Consider the following 13,578-nt stretch of genomic DNA (forward strand, 5'->3'; position numbering starts at 1 on the left):
CAGCAAAAAAAAAAAAGCATTGCTCTTTTCATGAGTCACACAGCCCTCCACAGTTTCTTGTCATTTAATTTACACTCCTTTTGGCTTGCAGTTAGAAATTCTTCCAGGTTTTGAGAACACATTATCTGTCAGTCTTAAGTTTTTTGATGGTGGCATCTGTTTTGTGTGTCTTCATGTTTATATCAATAAGGATTTGGGAGGAGTGGTATCACAGATTGTGCTTCAGATGCCATTTAAAAACAAACCCCCATATGTAAAAAGTAAATAAAACAAATGTTTTAAAAACAATCTTTTCTCTCCTAACTAGTACTGAATTATTTGTGTTGCAGGGAAAAGGACTTGGAAGCCAAATTCATTATTCAAATGGAGAAAAGCAAAACAACAATCACAAACTTAAAGGCAAGTAGCAACCTGGCCTTGCTCCAAGAGCCTCCATGTTTGTTTTATTAAAATGATTTGTTGGTAAATAAAACACATCTGCCATTTCCATACCCCTCCTTCTCAGTTCAACTAGCCACATCAACTTGCACTTGGCTAGGGCTCTTCCATGAAGCAAAAGGGTGATGCTCTGTCTCCTCTCCTGTCCCTGGTTTCATTTGATCTCAGAGCCCTGGTATGTGAGCTCATGGGTTTAACCCAGACTCAGCATTGTTATCTTGTACCCTGTGGTAGATCCTTAGCCTTGCAACTGGCTGAATTCTGTGAATCATTAAGTAAGTGTTAGCGCTAAATTTGTTTCCATTCTTAATGAAAATAATCATGTTTTGTAAACTTTGCAAGAGGAGCTTGTTTTATTATTCAAAACTCAGGGGATGAAAGATTAAAAAAAAAAAAAAAGATTTCCCCCCCTCCCCCCTGAAAAAGATAGTCAAAAAAACCAGAGTTTTCTAGGATAACATGTTCTTCCTTTTGCACTTAAAATATCCTATTTTTTTCCTTTGGTCAGTGAATTTGTTAAGAACCGTGAATACTTTTCACTTGGGGGGAGGGTGGATAAGAGTGTAAAGTTAATAATAATAAATCATGTGCTTTATGGACCCAACCCCTCTGTCCTCCTATATTTATCATTAACTTAGAGGTTTGGGTTTCTGAGGCCTGCTGTTCCATGGCCAAGTGCAGATCAATCTCCAGTTGGATTTCTGTTAATTTGTGGCTCAAGGGACTGGATATGTTGACATTCAGTCTCAAAGTAGTGCCACTTGATCTCCAGTGATAGAAGCAGGGGGAATGCTCCTATCTTCCAATTGGGCCATGCTCTGGATAATTTGATAGTCTTCCTTTGAGGCTCTGGTGTCTCTTTGCCTGAGGCATTCTCCAGTGAAATGTCTTTCTTCTCTGACCACAATCCTTGTACCGTCTAGCTCTGTCTGGCCCTACCTGGCTTTCCCTCCTTTGACCTACCACATCTTCTCACATTTCTGCCAGTCATCACTTGATCATTGCCTCCTGTTGGTTACCTTTGCTTTGATTCATGTATCTGTGTGCTCACAGTGTTTTGGTAAAATCATTAAAAAATTATATTTACCGAAACAGAGTGAAGAGACCCTTGGCTCTGGATGCATCTCTTCTTTGTGTGTTGTGGAATCTATTTTCCTTGATTACTCTGTTGTTTTTTGAGTTTTACAAACATTTCCTCATCTGATATAATGAAAACAGATGTCCAGATTTTTAACATTTTAATAATAAGAACCATAGAAATTGTTTATTTAGAGAATCTGAATTATGTTGGAAAATATCATGCTCATTAAATTTTTTCAGCATGTGTCCAGGGAACTTTGTGAAACTTTGGTGGCTTATGATGATTTGTAAACATGGTTTTTGGTTCAGTTTAGGTATATAGCAAGGTAGACAAGATACACGCAAACATCTGCAATAAACTCATAATAGAATATGTCCTAGGAGAATCTAGCCTCTCAGAAGTGGCAGCAATTACTTCTGGATATAGTGCCCAAGGGGCAGCTTCATGGAAGAGGAAGCATCCGACCTGGAGTTTTCAGTGGGGCCACAAAACTGCACAACTCTAAGGGGCTCTAGTCACATCACGATCTATGTGGTTAGCAGCCTCTAGAGTTCTGCAGACCCCAACTCTGGTGGTTTCAGGTGGAGGGAACAGTAAAAAGTTTGAAGCCAGCGGAAAAATACGAGTCTGGGTGGAGTGTTGGGTTTGTATAAGAGAATCATGATAAAAAGTCCAGGAAAGTAGCCATGTGTCATAGCATAGAGAGCCTGGATTGATGGGAGGAGTTTGGGATCAATCAATCGATTGATCTATCTATATCTATCTAGGGGGTTAGTCAGGAGGAAGTAAATGGTTTTTAGAGTGTAAATATGAAAAATGACGATCATTGTATATTTTTTATGAATTTTTCTTTTTTTTAATTGGATAGATCATTTAGCTGTCAGGGCTTTTTACATTATTATCTTATTATCCTAAACCTTTCCCTCTAGATACCAGAAGGAGGGACTGGGGACTCAGGAAGAGAACGGACCAAGACCTTCACCTATGACTTCTCTTTTTATTCTGCTGATACGAAAAGTCCAAATTATGTCTCACAGGAGATGGTATGATATTTTCATAATCTTCATTTTGATTTCCATATTGAGAAGAGCTCTTTAAAACATCTTGCTAATTTTTTAAAATATAATTTATATAAAATTTGCCTCTGCTAACTTAGCTTTGTTTGTTACATAGCACCATTTATCTTAATTAAGCCTGAGAAGAAGTCAGTCCCCACAAAGTTGATTTTGTTTTTCACTTCTGAGCATGATGATCATAACCTTTTTTTTTTTCAAAACTTGGACATGACTACTGTTTTGAAGGAGCTCTGCAAATAAAGCAATTTGGAGGCGCCATTTGTATATTGCTAAGCCTGGCAAATAGGCCACTCAGCTCTGAGTCCTGCTGCGATGCAGAGCTTTAGGAGTTAAATTTCAAACCCAAGTCCCATTTCCTGTGAGTGGATCATTATAGGATCATTATAAGATTCTAGAAAGAAGGATTCTAGAAGGAACAAACTTTTTTCCCCCCAGAATTTTTCTAGAATCTAGAGTGTAGCTGGAAATTGTCGAGGAAACCCATGCTATAGGCTTTTATGGTCTAAAATGTAGACATGACATGGGCATAGAGGAACAGACCCAAAGATTCTCGCAGTAAACCATTGCATGTTGGCGTTGCATGTGAGCAGGACAAGGGCATGTCCCTGGGACCAGCTGGGTATTTGAGCAGAGCAGAGTTATGGGGAAGCACCAGTGAGAGAGGAGGATTATGGGCTTCTTCCTGGCTTGTTAACAGCTTCTTTAAATATATTGCTTCAGGACTGATGTGTTAAAACTAGGATAAGAATTCCTGTTTTGCCTGCTCTGGGTTATAATCCATGAGGTGGCATCTTAAAGTGCTATTATTGTCTAGTTGCTTGCAACTTGGTGTGTCCACATATGAGAATCACCGCAATGCCTAGAATGTGTTAAAAATGCAAAATCTTGACCAATTTCAGATCCACTGAATCAAACTGCATTTTTAGCAGGTTCCCAGGTGATTTGTACCTACCTCAACATTGGAGAACTATAGTTGGTTAGGAAATGGTATGTGGAAGCTATTGGCTTTACTGAGGCAATGTAAATGTTGGCATCAAGATAGACAACTTAGAGGAATTGTTCAGAGGAGAGGGTTGGAGTGATTGTATCCAGAACATGTGAATTCAGCATCAGGGCAAAAATAGAAAGGATGACAGCAATAAGAATGAGAGCCACAGAGAGAGAGGAGTTGCCTGGTATGAAAGAGGGGCCAGCAATCAATGCTGCCTGAGTTGGCATTGGTGTCTAAAACTCTGCTTGGTGCTCGTATACCCTGTCTCACTTGATTCTTGCAAGACCAGATTTAACTTTAGCGCTGCGTTTTTCTTTGTCAAAGAGACTCAGTAAGCTTAAATAACTTGCTCAAGTCCATAGACCTCGTCGACCTAATAGTAGCAGAGTTGAGGTCCTAGGGCTGAAGTGTAGGGCAGTGGAGATGCCACTGGAAGGCCTTCAGGGCATAAGAGAGAAGGGTTGGTTTCTTCTAAATAATAGACGGATAGGGCAGCCCTGTTGAATAAATGAACGAGTGAGTAATGTTAAAAACCAAAATTCAGCCAAGTAAATTTAAAGATCTAATTGGCTTTATTCATTGATTCATGAATCCTGCAGCATCCCATCCAGCCAGTAGAAAGGAGCTTCGAAGAGCTGTACCAAATGGAAGGATTTTATAGGTAGAAACAGGGCCAGACAAGTAGCAAAAGAAAAGAAAGGATTGTTTCCGGCAAGATCATCTTCCCTCAGGGGAAGAGTAGAGGATGTTATTAGGCGGATCACCTCATCTTCCTCTGGGGGATAGAGAAGGCCCATATGACAGATTACTTCATTGGTGCTGATCAAAAATTCCTGACTGACCAGTTAAGACTACATATCTGGGGGAGGTTGAAATTGCGATTAGGTTAGGTATTGAACCCCGGTTTTGTGACTTGGCTTAGCATAAGTGACTCCATTTTGGGCCTGTGGTTTTCTTTTTAACAGCAGTGCAGAAGACTTTGCTGCTGAGGTAACTGATTAATCAGCATTGGTAGCTAGGAGTGTGGTGAGGAATAGAATGTTATAGGTATTGGAATCCAGATTTTGGCTTTAATATTGGAATGGGAATGACTTGGCTGGTGTGAGGGAATTTGTTAAGGGAAAAGCCATTTCATTCTACAGTCTTCAGAATGTCTTCCACAGAGGATGGACGAAGAGCCATGAAGGTGTCCACTTCTAACTTACCCAGTGAGCGGCTGGATTTTCCTCCTTATTTAACCTGAATTTGAGGCCTTTTGAGGATAGAGGGCTGTGCTGAGGGAAAGTCCACAATGGGAGGAGCAGAGCGGTGTGTGACAGCAGGGCCTGGCACGCTGGAGATGCTCAATAAACATTTGCTGACTGACAGAACTCGTCTACAGATGGTGGTTAATTTATGGGAACAGATGACATTTCCTGGTTCTACAAGAGTCAAGATCAGGGAAGCAGTAACAAGTTTAGCTTTTTTGGAAGTTAAAAATAAAAGCTCAGAGTTTAAAAATAGTTTTAGTTTGTGAAAACCTTCTGATAGGGATAATTTCCATGCTTCAGGTGGATGCGTAGCATCTCTTCTCAGGTGTTTTGGGTTTTTTGACTTTATTTATATAGCTATATATAAATAACCTGACATTGTTCCATTAAATTACAAAACTAAAAAAGCAGGAGATGTGTTAGTAAATACTACTTTCTAGCAGAATCACATGTTAATAAAATCAGCATAGATACAGGAAAATACCTATTTTTTTAATCAGTGTATTAGAGAAAAGGGTAATCTTCCTTTACCCCTAATGTTAAAAAGAGCTTCAATTTTGACTGTTGATTAAAGTTTCCATGCAGCCTTATCTGGCACACGATTTGAGCTGTCAGATCGCATCCCTGCTATTAACAGGGGAAGATGCAAGCTTAGCATGATGTCAGTCTTCTTCTCCTTCTCATCTGAATATAAGGGCATCTTGAGAAAATATATCATGCCTATTACTGTAGTTCAGCTCAAGTTTCCCTTACGGTTAAACAAATACCCAAGTAAGATGACCAGTAATATTTCTTTCTTACAAATTAATTTTAGATTTAGGAAAAAAAATCAGAGTGATTTAAGTCTATACTCACATAAATTAAAGACCATTAAATAAGGTCTGATTTTCCTAATGGTTCTTCAAAAGTCCAAAGGGAGGCTTTGATCTCACATAACCTGTTCCTTGATTCAACCCTGGAGAAACTTGAAACCTACAGTCTCCCAGTTGACAAGCTGGATGGGTGAGTCTTTTGTTTTAACAGTGCCCTCTTGTGGGCAGTTTCCCTCAAGTGAGGCCTGTGATGCCTTGGATGACCCTCAGATCAGCTTGAAAATCTGTGCTGAGACAATCAGCAAGGTGGATTTTGGGTCACCTGGCCAGGTGAGGATCTCAGCAGGGTTTTGATGCCAGTGGGGGAGAGCAGGTCGTAGGTCTCACAAAGCAGGCCCTCCCTCCTCACCTTGCTTTGATAGGTGATGCTAAACAAGTCCTTCCTGGGAGCCGCAGTGGGGTAACCTGTTTTCCTTGCAAGAACCCCGGAGATGTGGGCAGTGTCCTGCTGCTTCTGGGTCCTGAGCCAACTCTGGGTGGGTTACATGAAGACTGAGCCTGGCCTGGGTCTCAGCACCTCCAGACCTGCATATTCTAGGCCTGTTTTGTAGAATGTCCACCAGTGCTCCATGCCCCCCGCCGCCCCCACCTGCTCTGGGCCCCCAGGTCGCTCAGAGAACTCAAGCTGAATCAGCTTTCTGGAAAAATGGGTAATAGTAAAATGGTGGGTGGGATTTTAACCCTGGGAAAGAGTTTTATTTTGAAAAACTTTTGGGTTTGATTTAAATATATTTTCCATGACTTTGCTTTAGCCTCAGGCAAAGGTGTTATAGAAGATCCTTCTCTTATTCTTTGGGACTTTATGTAAGGCTGTTCTTCCTATCCATTGGCACCCTGTGACATGGTAAAAATGATAATTTTTATTTTTTGTGTAATCAGGGAGAATTGAAGAAATATTTAGAGTTTCTCCTCATGTTCCATATACAGTGCTGAAAGCTAACCTTGTATGGGTGGTCTGGAGCTGTGAGTCTCCCTGGGATTCCGGGTTGCTTCTTCACAGTTTGTGGGAGGAGGTCCTTTCAGGGAGGGCTGGGGCCTCGTGGCTGATGTCAAGGATGTGGGAAGAGGCCACATAGTGATAAAGTCTTTAGAAGCACAAGTTTGGGGGTCCGAAGTACCCAGGTGCAAATCCCAACTCTGCCACTTACTCATCTAACTTCTCCCCCTGAACGATGGACCTAAGTGATGCTACCCACCCAGTAGCATTTTATGAGGACTAATATACGAACACAGTGTGGTCTGCTGTCATAGTTGAGAGTTGAGTGAGTCATCCAGAATTTGAGAATAGGACTAAAAAATAGCCCCTCTTAAAGCTGAAATGGATACAAATTAAGAGCATTAAGACTGGTCATTTTGGAAGTGACTCCATTGAAAGGATAGTTTGTAAATCTTTGACCAAGAAACTGAGAAAACAAAGTTGAAGCAAGATGGTGGCAAGATGGTGCCCGAAGAAAGCTGAAGTCTGGTTGGCTGTGTTATTATTTTTTCCTTGGATGACAGGCTGTATTATTAGCAGGGATGGTTTACGTGGAGCTGAGATTGAGAGGGCTGGTGTTTATCGGCCCTCTCTAGGGGGTGGCTGGAGGGCTTAGATCCCCGCAGGGGAGATGCTGGGTCTCAAGTTTAGCTAACCCAGCATCACTCATAGAGACTGAACACTCCTGAGGGGTTGACGAAGCTCCCACCTTGGACTGTGGTGACCCCACAATGCAGTGCCTCACCTCCTCCTGGCTCTGACAAGAACCTGATCACGCTGCCTTGTGACATCCCTTCAGCTGCTGATGCGCCTCGTTTTTTGAAGGAGGGAGGTGTTTTATGTGGCCTTAGTGTGCCTGTTGGTCCAAGAAGGCAGGAGGCAACATGAAGCCTTGTGGGGTTTGGAAAGCTCTGGTTGGTCCCCTTCCCAACTGTGTGTACCTAGGACGGCCACACATCTCTATTGGCCTCGTCTACATCAGCTGTCTGGGTGAAGGATTTGTCCTTCATCCTCTTTCATTCCCCAAAGTGTCCCACTGCAATTATGTGGTGTGACAGACATGGACTCAGGCCATTGTAGGTGCCACCCCAGGCCCCGCACAGCTCATCTCCCTGCCCTCTCCATCCTGGGAAAATATTCAAATAGGAAAAAGCATCTGGACTCTAACGCAGGGGAGCCTGACCATCTCAGCCTCATTCACACCCACCCATCACTCAGCTCTCAGAGAACCTTCTGAGACTTATTTTGATGAAGAGCTGGACCCTTAAAATGACAGAATTGATTTGGCATGGTTTGAGCAATAACTTCTGGCTGCTGTGATTTTAGGTTTTGAATATTTAGTTTCTGGAAGCTCTGATAGAATGAAAAGCTCTATAAGTTTATTTAATTCTGAAATGGTAAATCATCATGCTTTAAAATCATCTTTGCTTCTTAGATATGATTGTCACTTGGCCATGTTTACATTTTTATATTTCAGGAGTTTTTTGTTAAGTAGGAAAAAGGATGGGGTTGCTTTTTGCTTCCTTAAAAAGTTTCCTTTTGATTAAAAACGGGGGTACATACATATTCTGTTAATAGTTCTGCGATGATTTATTTATGTGGTGTAATCCTTACAAGACGAAAGTAGCATTCAAGGATATTGTCAACATTGAAGGAGCTTTTTATTAAAATCCATGGTAATTGTATCTTTTGTGTTTTTTTTTTTTTTTTTTCCTGCTTTCAGGTTTTCAAAACCCTTGGCACAGATGTCGTGAAGTCTGCATTTGAAGGTTATAATGCTTGTGTCTTTGCATATGGGCAAACTGGATCGGGAAAGTCATACACTATGATGGGAAATTCTGTACGTTGTTTTACACTGTGGGAAGAAAATTTCCCATTATCTCTCTTTGGACTGATAGAATTATCCCTTTTATCTACTTGGTCTGTACTAACTTGCTTTTCATGTTCTGATCATTCTTTAGCAATAAGATAAAACTCAGTAATAAGTTGGACTAAGTTTCCTTTGATTTTAAATTAGAAATAGTTTTAAGTTTATAAGCATGAATAATTGGATGCAAGTCTCAGTTCATTTTCTGTTTTTAAAGGCTTTATAATCTTATCAAAAAAGTGTGCTGGGCCCATAAGTAATTTATTCTTCTTTTCTGCCAACACAACAGTTTGAATAAAATTACTGAACTCTGTTCTTTTTTTAAAATTATTCAAAACATATTTTCCTCAAGAGAAATGTAAAAAAAAAAAAATCTGGTGGAAAGGTACTACATAACTCCATCATATACATAAAAAGAGAATTATGCTGTTTACATAGAGTCTATATAGTTACGGACTATGTAGAGTTTAGTAGTTATGCTATATAAACTAACAGACATTAAAGTTATACTTGCCCCAAAATATGGAGGAGTAAAAACTAGACATTATTACAGGAACTTTGTCTCGTTCTGTGTTTTCTCCAGATCTAGATAGTGCTGGTGTGTTTTACTTATGTCATAGTGAAAACTCTTCATTTCCTATCAGACCTGTGGCCTGTTCTAGCTGTGGAGGTACTAGCCGGTGATCCCAGGGCTTCCTGCTGGCACGCACAGTGGGGTCTTTAATGCCAAAGGTTTGGTGGTTCACAGAAGTAGTAGTAGTGCGTTTTTTAAAAAAGATTTTATTTTTATTTATTTGAGAGAGAAAACGAGCAAGGGTGAGGGGCAGAGGGAGAGGGAGAAGCAGATTCCTCGCTGAGCAGGGAAGCCGGACTCGGGGCTCGATCCCAGGACCACAGGATCATGACCTGCGCCCAAGGCAGCCGCTTAACTGAGGCCCCTAGGCGCCCCAAAGTAGTAGTGGTGCATTAAAGGAGGGTGGGTCTTTCCTGATGAAAGCATTTTACCTGGCTTCTTAAATTCAGGCTTTTCCTTTACAGAAGTAGATAAATGCTGTGCTGTGAGTCCTCAGTGCTGAACAGTGTGGAAGACTACATAGGAGAATAAGCAGTTAGTCTCAGGATTTTCACATTTCCTTTTTTTTTATTTTTTTATTTTTTATTTATTTTTATTTATTTATTTATTTTTTTTAAAGATTTTATTTATTTATTTGAGAGAGAGAGAATGAGAGAGAGCACATGAGAGGGGGGAGGGTCAGAGGGAGAAGCAGACTCCCTGCCGAGCAGGGAGCCCGATGCGGGACTCGATCCAGGGACTCCAGGATCATGACCTGAGCCGAAGGCAGTCGCTTAACCAACTGAGCCACCCAGGCGCCCTTCACATTTCCTTTTATCATAACTTCTCCCTTCCTAGTTTCCCACTGTGCCTTTGCAAAAAAAAAAAAAGTCTTCTCTAAAAATGAAATTTGCATGTTCATCCGCCAGTAGCTCTTTTACGTTAAGTTAAACATTCATAAAGCATTCCTAAATTACACCTGTTTTTCTCTGACCTTATAGTTAATTGAACCCTGTTTGGGTCTTCCTTTTTATTTTATTTTTTAAAGGCACACACACAAAAAATATGGCAAAAAGCCTAATTTTCCTTGATAAGAATTGGTACCAACTTAATGTTGTAAGGGAAAAAAAGTTCTCTTAATGCTGTGATGATATTTTTTTGGGGGGAGGGCATGTTGGGTGAAGTTAGGGATGGTCTTTGGAAGGAAACACTGAAGCTCTGAAGTTTTGGTTTCCTAACAAGAACATTTGGCTTCATCTTTAATATCGTTCTGAGGCTCATCAGCTTGTTAATGCTGGCTGAACCACGAATACTCCTGAAGATGCCCGTGTCGCATAAGTAATATGACGTATTAAAATCTGTCTTGGAAGGCCAGAGTTGGGATGAGTGCATCAAAGGAGGGATATAATACATGTTTCAATGTGGTCCTGTCACCTAAGGGTTAAAACAGTTATCAGCTACTTTGAGTGCTTACCAAGGTCTCATTGGTGTTTTTCTTTTCTGCTCAGTGTCTGTTTCACCTTCTTTGGTCATTTGACGCGATCAAATTTTCCACATCTATTCTACAGCTGTAGACCATCTTGTTTGAAAGTTTAAGGAATAGATCTTCTTTGTTTTCAAGTCAGGATTTAACTGATTAAGAGCTGATAACTGTATATTACTCTAGACCTAGCATGTAGAAGTTAGAAGGCTCCATCCTCTGATTTCAGAGGCTAGGAAGCAGTCCCAAGTGGGTAAATGCTGTATCTGGGGCCCTGCGGTGGTAGGCCTGGAGTTGACATGAAGGCCCCTTGGGTCTAAATCCACTCTGGCAAATTGCAAATTCAGCCATCGGTTGCCTTTATTTCCAGTGACAGCTGTGGCATTCCTCCTTCCCACTGCAGGGCGATTCTGGCTTAATACCTCGGATCTGTGAAGGGCTCTTCAGTCAAATAAATGAAACCACCAGATGGGACGAAGCGTCTTTTCGAACTGAAGTCAGGTAGGGCCCATGGTCTGAGTAACTGAGTGTGTGAGCTTGGTTGGAGCTTCTCTCTGGGCACGAGGAGTAGATAAAGGATAAAGCCTTTGGATTCCTGAAGGGAGAGTCTGCCTTTTCTCCTCCTCTACTATCATAGCTAGAGGCAAAGCTTAAAATATGTCTGTTTTTAGTGACTTTCCTGGGTGCAATTTGGATTAGGATTTGGGGTGGCTAGTGGGAATAACTCTGCTTGGTCAGAAACTCTGACATAGGATGTTTATCTCGAATAGAGTGAGCTTTTGACTTTTAAGTGTATACCCCGTTCACTTGCCGCCTTTTATTTGAATAAGGTTTGTTTTATTCCTTGTGTTGGTAGGATCACTGTACATCTAATCTTTAAGTAAATCTGGATGGTTGAAGTGTTGTTTTCCCTCCCTGAAATTAAACCTTGGCGGGGAGCTAGTCTTCTCATTGGTTTTGAGGACAAACATGGCAATCAGAGGTCCTCATGGCTGCCTGACCTCTCAGTGGCTATGTGGCCTTGGACAAGTTGTTTAAAAAACTCTGTACCTCTATTGCCTCAACTGTAAAATGGGGATAATAGTGGTGCCTGCCTCTGGGCTATCTTAGGGATTAAATGAAGAAATCCACTTACCGTGCTAAGCATAGTACCTGATACATGGCTACCACCCATAACTGTATGTTGCTACTGTTATTGTTTTGTTCTTATATTAATGGGGAAATAATTTTACTGAGTTCAGTCCTATTTAAATTTTTAGCTACTTGGAAATTTATAATGAACGTGTGAGAGATCTGCTTAGGCGGAAGTCATCCAAAACCTTCAATCTAAGAGTCCGAGAGCATCCAAAAGAAGGACCGTATGTTGAGGGTAAGAGCGAATATTTCACAGCTCTCTTCTTGGGAGTTTGTGTAAAAACAGTAGTTTCAGGGGAAAAACGTAAGATAATGGTGAGATGTGAAAAATGTCCTTGTCTTTGGCATTTTATTCTAGTAAAAACGACGTGCTGGCACTGCAGCTGTCACTAGGGTGAATTTGTACTTCACCGGGCATTCGCTGATTCTGTGCGCTCGCCAGTAGATTTCCTCTGGCTCTCAAAAGAAGTTTCTGCAAATTTGTTTTCCAGGGTTCGCGGGCAGCATAAGCAACCCTACAGGCTGTCTCTTTACATGGCGCTGCATCTTAGTGGTCTGTTTTTACTGACCTTAAGGGTAGCCTATGAGCATCAGGATATTCTAAGACTTCTCACCTTGTGAGAAGAGCACTGACAGAGTTTCCTGCGCTGCGGTCCTCAGCATCTGTGTTGTGATAACACTAGCTGTGCCTCAGGTAATGCTGGTCAAGGGCTGGCCCTTGCTCGGTATTCACACACAGGCTGGGTTTGAGGCTGTCTGGATACTGCAGCTCCTGTCGGCTGACTCGCGGAGGCGGCTGAGTTGTGGCCGACCGTAGGAATCACGCCCAGAAAGGCGCGTTCCTGTGGTCTTGTCCATCGTCTGTGTCTCATTGGAGGCAAGGCTGAGAACTGGTCCTGGGCTTAAAAGGTGTTCCTGTTTTGGTTGTCTTTTTCACTTAGTGATACCAAGTGTACCCACAGGACTCCATCTGCATTTTATTAAATTTCCAATTGAAATTTTGCCTTTTATGCCCAAAGTAAGGTGTATAACTATGTATTTGTTTTGTGGAGCGTGGAATAGCTATTATTGTTAATAGCTTTTAGGCTAACTGTGCCTTCATCCTTCCCTTTAATTGTCTTTTATCAGATGCTAAAACATATTATAAAGCTGGTTTATGAAAAGACAGAATAATCAAACAGGGCAAAACATCTGGAATCTGATGTACATACTTAGAGGGATTTAGTTTCTAATAAATCTGATCGTGAAACATTGGAGGAATACTGGTTGTTAAGCTGCTTGGGAGGGAAAAAAAAAAGAGTAAATTGGTACTATAGCTCCATTTTTACACCAGGATAAATGGCAAATGGAGAAAGATTTTAATGTCAAAAGTGACATAATAAAATGACTATAAGAAACTATGGGTTGGGGCGCCTGGGTGGCTCAGTCGTTAAGCGTCTGCCTTCGGCTCAGGTCATGATCCTGGGGTCCTGGGATCGAGTCCCGCATCGGGCTCTCTGTTAGGCAGGAAGCCTGCTTCTCCCTCTCCCACTCCCCCTGCTTGTGTTCCTGCTCTGCTATCTCTCTGTCAAATAAATAAATAAAATCTTTAAAAAAAAAAAAAAGAAACTATGGGTTAACCTTTTTTCCAGAAATCTGGAGAAGGGAAGTCTTTTAGAAATTTCACTTAAAACTCAGGAACCATGAAATAAAAGTTTTAAATTTGAAATGGTAAAAAAATAAAACTTGACAGAAACACCATCAGCAAAGTAAAAAGAGAACTTACAAACTGGGGAAAATCTTTTCAATCAAAGTTTCAGACAGAGGACTCATTTCCCTAATATATAAAGAGATCCTGTAACTCAGTGATGACAGATCCAA

At 41.1% G+C, this 13,578-nt stretch overlaps 1 protein-coding gene across 1 annotated transcript in view; it reads left to right on the forward strand.

Moving 5' to 3' along the window:
- The window catches only part of KIF16B (kinesin family member 16B), a 296,429-nt gene that overhangs the window by 36,566 nt on the left and 246,285 nt on the right, over positions 1-13,578 (forward strand). The window contains exons 2-6 of the mRNA XM_021700652.1: positions 330-399; positions 2,449-2,562; positions 8,408-8,524; positions 10,988-11,085; positions 11,844-11,953. Coding sequence (XP_021556327.1) covers positions 330-399; positions 2,449-2,562; positions 8,408-8,524; positions 10,988-11,085; positions 11,844-11,953 — 509 coding nt within the window. The remainder of the gene's footprint in view (positions 1-329; positions 400-2,448; positions 2,563-8,407; positions 8,525-10,987; positions 11,086-11,843; positions 11,954-13,578) is intronic.

The sequence above is a fragment of the Neomonachus schauinslandi genome, chromosome 10 (assembly GCF_002201575.2).
Source record: "Neomonachus schauinslandi chromosome 10, ASM220157v2, whole genome shotgun sequence".
NCBI lineage: Eukaryota > Metazoa > Chordata > Mammalia > Carnivora > Phocidae > Neomonachus > Neomonachus schauinslandi.